A 7,913-nucleotide genomic window follows, 5' to 3' on the forward strand; every position below is an offset into this window, starting at 1 on the left:
TTGCAATCCACAAAATATTACAGATTACAGATTACTAATATTGTTTCAACACCACAAATGCAAGAACATGTCCAGGTAACATCAACATATTACAGATCATTGTCTCAAACACACAAACTCATAAAACAAATAATATTCATGTTCAAACATTATAATCAAACCGGCGAGCATTACAAAACACACAAACTCTTCAATCTGCCACCAATCTATCTTGATCAGTCATCAAAATCTGCCACCTACAATTAAACCATCCACGTATAAGCATAAAGGTGCACGTTATAAAAATGAATTCATAATTTTGTACAAAATTAACAAAGACATACCTCGATCAATGCAGTAGGCCAAGCAGTAGACGTATTAATGACGTCATGAATGTATCTCATATGCTCATATGGCCTAAACAAAACTTCATTTCTTTCGATGGCCACTTGAAGCTCTACCTCACACCAACCAGCTCCAAGTTCTGTCTGCAAAACAACTGTAGTTGGATCCATGCTTACCAACTTTCCTCTTGCTACCTTGTTGTTTGTAATGCTTTTCACATACACTTCATCTCTCACCTAAAATTTAGTTTCCTAAAAAAAAAAAAACATTTATGAAGGCTAAAAGGGTAGAAAAACAGTAAGGTAAGCTATTAAATTGAAACATACCTTTAAATGTTTAACAACCGAACCATTATCCTGATGACCCGAACCTTCATTCTCAACACCAGAACCATTATTCTTCCAAGCCAACTGGGCTTTTATCCTTGAATTTTCATTCTCAAGTTCTGCCTTATCAGACTTGAGTTGAGCATTCTCCTTACGAACGGCTGGTCGACCAGGTACTACGCCCCACAAGTCTTTAGCACGAATGCCAAGTCCATACGTTTGGGCAGAACCAGAATTATTGGGCCCTATTACCTGGGAAAAAACATCATCTGGTCCAGGTGTATCAGTTTGACCGTCCACATGTTTGTCCTTAAGTTCTTTCATTTGTTTCTGCATAATAAAAAATTAATATTTAAACAGGCATATAAATATATGTCATACAACATATTTCGGTATGACAAAAATGATTCTACTCTGGTATTCAATATATGCAATGCCCAATCAAAGTATAGCCCAATCACACCCAGATATTCGATATATATCCAATGCTTAACGTATTAATGCTAGACTAGGATTTTGGGATTTCGACATTAATACATAATGTAAAGCAAGTGGTGACTATCAATTGAAGACTCTATTAATATTCACCTCAAATAAATTGGCTAGAAGATTATCAAGTGGTTTAAGGTGATTAACATATAAATATACAACTAATTAACTTAAAAGATAAAATAACTCAACTGAAGCACAGGAACATATCCCAAAGGTAATAGTCACTAAAAGTCTACTTCAAATGCAATAAAAACCTCATAGGTGGTTTATGGTGATTAACATATAAATATACATCTACTCATATCATGTGTAGGATATATTTGATCCACTTTTGATTCTTTCATACATCATAATAGTGTTTGTAAAATTACTTAAGAGTACAGTTGCAGCTTCACCATCAGCACTTCCATTTGTAAAACATTTCTTAAACATATCGACCCGAGTAGGTTCTCTTCCGAAACTCGTCTGCAATGAGTAAAAACCAGGTAACTATTAACAATGTATATTCAAAAGCTATACTATATTAATAATTTTCCCATGATATTACCTTCATTTCTTCACGGATTTTTGCAAAACTTTTTTTCCGGTCAATTGCGTCAACTTCTTGTTAGCCCTATTGGCTTTATTTTTGTCGGACATCGCCTAAAAAGGAAAATATATAAAATATTCTAATATGAAAATAATATAATATAAAAAAAGTTACACCAAGTGTAAGATTATTTCATACCTTCACCCTTTCTCTACTCCAATATTCAAGAAGCCTTCTCCAATGTCTTTTGGTCAGTTCTTCAGGTAGTGAATTCAATTGAACCTCCATTGATAAAGACGGATCAAAGTAGGCTTCCTTTATTCTCGTTCTCCAATTTTTCATTTTTCGACCATATGACTGGAGTATCCAAGAATAAGTAGTTTATGAAAAATCAAACTTTGTCTACAAATTATAAAAAGAGAAAACATATCACATGAGAAGTAAAAAAGGCTTATTATCACACATATTTTAAAATACGTACCCTTAAGAAGTTGAGCAGCTTATCTTTTTGTGTGTTTTTAACTTGATTCCATGATCTATAAACTGGACAATATTGGTAGCTCCGCGTTAAGTTACCAAGAAAATGGGTGAGTTTACTACTATTTTTGCAAATCAGTTGTCCATGTTCATTAACTGAAATTGGAATTCGAACAGATGCCTTCTATTTCCAGATTTTTCGCATAAGTGCCGGTCCTCGAACTCTGTCACCTTTATCTACAAAATATGAGCACTTGATTTACAATTGATATACTACTAAACAATCAACAATATAAATCAAATAAACAAAACAAATTAGAAAAACAAAAAATAACCTGATTCATCTACTAGTTAGGTGGTTTGCTGATCAACATTCATCACATGTTGAGTACTCGCATTTACTTCTTTACTATCATAATAAAAAGGATACTGAAAGTTAGAATACATTCTTTAACATAATAAAAAGAATCAAGCAATATATAACAAATAAACCTTCTAATTGGTGGGTGGTTTCTCATTGGTGGTCTTCAAAATCATCAGAATATTCATTTCCATATACGTAACCATCGTAAATATCATTGTTGGCTTCATACTCAGGCCCGGGCTCCGTATCCGTTTCTTTATCTATAAGACTTCTAGCTTCTTCGTGTCTAACTTTTTTGTGTCTAGACACCAACTTTCCCTCTAAATTTTGTTCTTCGGGATTGTCTGTGTTAAGTAATGTAATCAATACATGTATTATTATATATTGTGAATGAATTATCAGTACATGAAGAGAGGCCATATATAGCTAAGTACCCTAGCTAAGTATAATGGGCTAAGCTCAACAAGCATAATAAATGGGCTGAAGATTGCCTAAACCTAACAGAAACATACAACAAAAAACAAGCCCGATACAGCAAAAACAACTAATACACCCCAGATCAATGTTTAATGTGAAATCTATCACCAAACACATCTAAATTCCATACATCCGCAACCCTACTAATACCTTCATAAATAATACATGATATGTGTACAGAGTAATGAAATAGTTAATATGAACTCACCATGACTGACTCTTATTCCATCTGGAGCTTTACTTTTTTAACCCTCGGCCTCGTATCACTTGTTTGGCCCTTGGATTTTGCGTATAACCCTTTAGAGTTAACAGGAGTAACATAAACTCTTTTATTTGGTAAACTCGCTCTTCTGATTGTATTGGGAGTAAGGAACTGTTTGCTTTTGCGTTTCTTGGTGGTTTGAGTCACAGTAGCCTCAACCTGTTTACCGGATCAAAGCTGGCAAGAGTTCTTGTTTCCTTCCATTGAAATAATCTAAAAGAATGTAACGAACAATACGTACTCAGCAATTATATGAATAACATGTAATCATTTAACATAAAATACTTGTATAATAATAAACCTTTTAGCTACATAAAAATAAAAATTAATAAAGCAAGCAAAATACGCATTTTGGATGGTCCATAATCCACACATAATACGGAGTTGCATCTTTTCATCGTCTTATGCTCAAAAAGATTTAAGATTGGTTGCAAGTTAATTCAAGTTTATGGCTATTTTTATTTAAAATGCTTGTTATTGGAAGTTAATTCTACAGAGTAGTTGACTATTTTAAATGCAAAATTAATCAAAGCATGGCCGAATTTGTTAAAGACAACATTCTCATTAGAAAACTTCTTATATGAAGAACATCTATTCATTTAACGCAACAGAGTTATAAACAATTTTATATATGGAGTAGTTAGCAACAATGTTACAAATAATCTAAAAGAATCGTTAATAACAGACAAGATAGATACATGTACTCTGTTCTTTGGCGAAAAAAGAGATAGCTTGAGTTTCTTTGGTCAAAAAAGAGATAAGTGTGTTGTTAAGAAACCTTTTAGCTACCTCAATTTGATTTGGCGCCTTCAATTTTGGGAGGTGATCTTTAGACACTAGCATTTGATCCATCCACACCAAATTAATCCAAACTTTCTATTTTACCCTTAAACTACTACTTAGTCAATATACTATTTATAAGGGTAAAATAGGTAATTTATATTGTTTTGGTGTGGATGGATCAAAACTAGTGTGGCAGGATCAACCCCGAATTTTTTAAATTTACCAAAATTTTTGAATGAAAACATTTGGATCAGCTTAAAAATTTGGCTCCAGAATTTTGATCACCTTACATATACTCCGTATAATTTAAATAAATAATACGTATCTATCTATTTATTTAATTTAATTTATTTATTTTTTAATATTAAATCTCTAAATTGATGATGTTATAAATAAATATTTTCTAAGCATAAAAATAATTCAAAATAAAAAAGAAAAATTTTAAAACATCTTTGATGATGTTATTATTTTATATTAAATTTATTAAAAAAATAATACGAAATCTTTTATAAAAGGAAATACTAATCTTCAAAAGAACACCAACATATTTACAAGTTCATGTTGGCCGTTAACCTAAACGAACATCGTCTATCATAATATTGATCCTAATTGAACATCGTTTATCATGTATGTTAATTTGTTTAACGTAAGTACAGTGCATTAAGATCTATATGAATCAACATTATTAAGATCATCGAACACTCGATAAGCCTTTAATTAGAGTGTTCGCTACCTCAGCTCATTCAATCATTGATGGTATATTATAATTGAGATCACCTGATCGATTGAGTTCATATGTCTTATCATATCATCCGTCAAGTTCTAAACTTCTTGAATAGCTTGTTACGTGATATACCATGCATGCATTAAGTTCGTCATATAAGCAAGCTCATCCTCGATCATCATTACGATGGGTCGATGGCACTAAACTCCAAACCCTAAACACTAAACCCTAAACCCTAAACAGTACTAAACCAACAACAACAACAACAACAACAAACATACCCAATATCACATGTGTGAGGTATGGGGGATGTGAGACGTAGACAATCCTACCTCTATCATATTAGAATAAAGAGAAATCATTTCTCTACCCCGAGTGAAATACTTACAAGCTAGAGTAGAGAAATTCCTCCCAGCCTCTCTCTATTCACAATAAACCCTAAACCCTAAACCCTAAACCGTACACCCTACACCCTAAACCCTACACTCTAAACCCTAAACCCTAAACCCGACTTAAACCCTAAACCATAAACCCTACCCCAAACCCTAAACCCTTAACCCTAAATTACGTACCCTAGTCATTAAACCATAAACCTTAAACCCCAAACACTAAAACCATAAACCCAATCCCTAGCCAAAAGTTCAAACAAGAACCATACAAATTAATGGCGAAAACTGCGAGAACCATTTAATTTCAATTGGTGACACCACGTGATCGACTTGATAATTCAATTCACATGCAAATGTTAATGGCCGGATAGTAACTAAGATTTAACAAAAAAAAAATTAAAAATATATATATAATATCTAACCAGCCATATAAATATTAGATATATATAATTTCTCGTATGTACGTACGTGCAGGTATGTTGTGAGCATGTGAACATTTATACCCTAAACCCTACCCTAAAGTACCGGCCTAAACCCTATATATACGCCAAACCCGACCTATACCTAAACCCTAAACCCTGAACCCTAAACTCTAAACCAGCCTATACCCCAAACCCTACACGCACCCGAATCCCTAATAATTATTAGCATGGTTAACGTACAATATTAATTAGACCATACATATATATATATATATATATATATATATATATATATATATATATATATATATATATATATATATATATATATATACCCTAAACATTACATTAAATTACCATAAACAAATTAATAACCCTAAACCCTAAATCATTATATAACCAAAACCCGACCTATATACCTAAACCCTAAACCCTGAACCGAACCCTAAACCCTAAACCCGCCTATACCCCAAACCCTACACGCACCCTAATCCCTAATAATTATTAGCATGGTTAACGTACAATATTAATTAAAGCACGCATATATACCCTAAACATTACATTAAACCATAAACAACCCTAAACCCTAAATCATTAGTGTTAGTTGTATATTATATAGCTTTAAGCTTATCCAAGTCGATGTTATGATTATACGTCACTAGATCTTCCGATATGCTTTAACCTCGTCCAATAAGCCTTGGTGTATAAGATCTATTTGGACAGGCTTAACCTAGTATTTTATGTTTTATAGTTTATTTGAATTATATTCTTATCTTAAACTTATATTACTAGTTACATCTTAAAATTAGATGTATCATAATAATCATAATTTAAAATTATTATTATTCAGATGAATTTGCAGATCTAAGTTAATTGCAATCATTAAGTACGTATGTAATTGCAATCGATCATCATCAGTTATTGAAGATGTGTTTGCAGACCTAAGTAAATACTGTACGAAATTGAAGACAGTAGATAAGTTAATTGCAATCATCAAAAAATTGGGTCACCTTTGTTTCATACGCTTTGTCCATACCCCTGCATACGAAAAAGAACTTGACAAATTTATTGAACCAGGTTAATTTCTTTCTCCTGCTTATTGAAAACACGAATATATATATATATATATATATATATATATATATATATATATATATATATATATATGTGTATATATATATATATATATATATATATTCCAATTAATTAAATAGATTTTGTAAATACAGGTCTATGATGGACTCGACTTGGATGTCTAAATGTAGATCTACCCCAGAATTCGAAGAAGCACTCGACAAATTCTTAGAACGTATTTTCTCTAGAAAGGAAATAGGTGGTCATATATATTGTCCTTGCATAAATTGCGGTAATCTCAAAGGGGTTGATCGGGTTGAGGCTAAATCACATCTGCTATGTGACAGTTTTTTCGAAGGCTATAAAAATTCCAAATGTGTTTCTCGAACCAGATGATACACTAATGTGGGATGCTGAAGATGATATGGAAGGATTGGCCAAATGCATCTTCCATATGTTTGAAGATGAAGATGAAGATGAAGATGATGTTGATATCCCATAAACTGAAATTCAGAGTAATGTACCAAACATAAATGCTGAAAGGTTTTATAAAGTATTGGGAGATGCAAAGAAAGAAATATATCCCGGCTGTAATTTCTCTGTTCTTTCATTCATTGTTAGAACTTCCATTCGAAGTGTGTTGGAAAATGTAATGAAAAAGGATTCAGCATGATTCTTGACACAATGAGGGAAGCCTTCCCTCATACTTCCATACCGAAGTCATTGTATGAAGTCAGGAAGTTAATAAGAGAGTTGGGTCTTGGTTATGAGAAAATTGATGCTTGTCCAAATGATTGTATGTTGTACTGGAAACAAAACAAGGACAAAATTATATGTGACGTATGTCAGACCTCAAGATATAAACAAAGTAACAATAATGATTCTGAAGAAGAGTCAACCACACAAGCTGATAATGATGGTGATTATAAAGCTAAGAAGGTTAGAGAAAAAGTGTTGCATTATTTTCCACTCATACCACGGTTGCAAAGATTGTTTATGTCACCTAAAATGTCCGAGTCCATGAGATGGCCTCAAGAGAGTCGTACGAAAGATGGTCTATTAAGACATCCTGCAGATTCACCAGCCTGGAAAACATTCGATCATCAGAATCGTGAATTTGCTAAAGAACCTCATAATGTGAGGCTTGGTTTGGCGAGTGATGGGTTTAACCCTTTTGGAAACATGAGTGTTTCACATAGTACCTGGCTTGTTGTTTTGATACCGTATAATCTACCACCATGGTTGTGCATGAAAAAACCTTTTTTGTTCC

General features: G+C 32.7%; 1 protein-coding gene across 1 annotated transcript; it reads right to left on the bottom strand.

The window, feature by feature from the left end:
* Nucleotides 1-215: 215 nt before the first annotated feature.
* On the bottom strand, nucleotides 216-4,103 carry LOC139859637 (uncharacterized). The gene is made up of 8 exons (XM_071848416.1): nucleotides 4,041-4,103; nucleotides 3,231-3,410; nucleotides 1,870-2,028; nucleotides 1,719-1,784; nucleotides 1,524-1,607; nucleotides 651-980; nucleotides 324-560; nucleotides 216-236 (listed from the first exon to the last, which is right to left on the bottom strand). Exons 1-8 carry the CDS (start codon nucleotides 4,101-4,103, stop codon nucleotides 216-218), a joined length of 1,140 nt encoding a protein of 379 aa, XP_071704517.1.
* Between the last annotated feature and the right edge of the window lie 3,810 nt (nucleotides 4,104-7,913).

This window comes from Rutidosis leptorrhynchoides, chromosome 7, assembly GCF_046630445.1.
Source record: "Rutidosis leptorrhynchoides isolate AG116_Rl617_1_P2 chromosome 7, CSIRO_AGI_Rlap_v1, whole genome shotgun sequence".
NCBI classification, from domain to species: Eukaryota; Viridiplantae; Streptophyta; class Magnoliopsida; order Asterales; family Asteraceae; genus Rutidosis; species Rutidosis leptorrhynchoides.

What these genes read in the sequence shown, in the direction of transcription:
- LOC139859637 (XM_071848416.1), bottom strand. Translation starts at nt 4,103, where the DNA reads ATGGATCAAATGCTAGTGTCTAAAGATCACCTCCCAAAATTGAAGGCG. An exon ending in GGAGTAGAGAAAGGGTGAAG is followed by an intron (nt 1,785 to 1,869) that starts GTATGAAATAAT and finishes TTTCCTTTTTAG; the next exon opens with GCGATGTCCGACAAAAATAA. An exon ending in CTGATGGTGAAGCTGCAACT is followed by an intron (nt 981 to 1,523) that starts GTACTCTTAAGT and finishes TTTATTATGCAG; the next exon opens with AAACAAATGAAAGAACTTAA.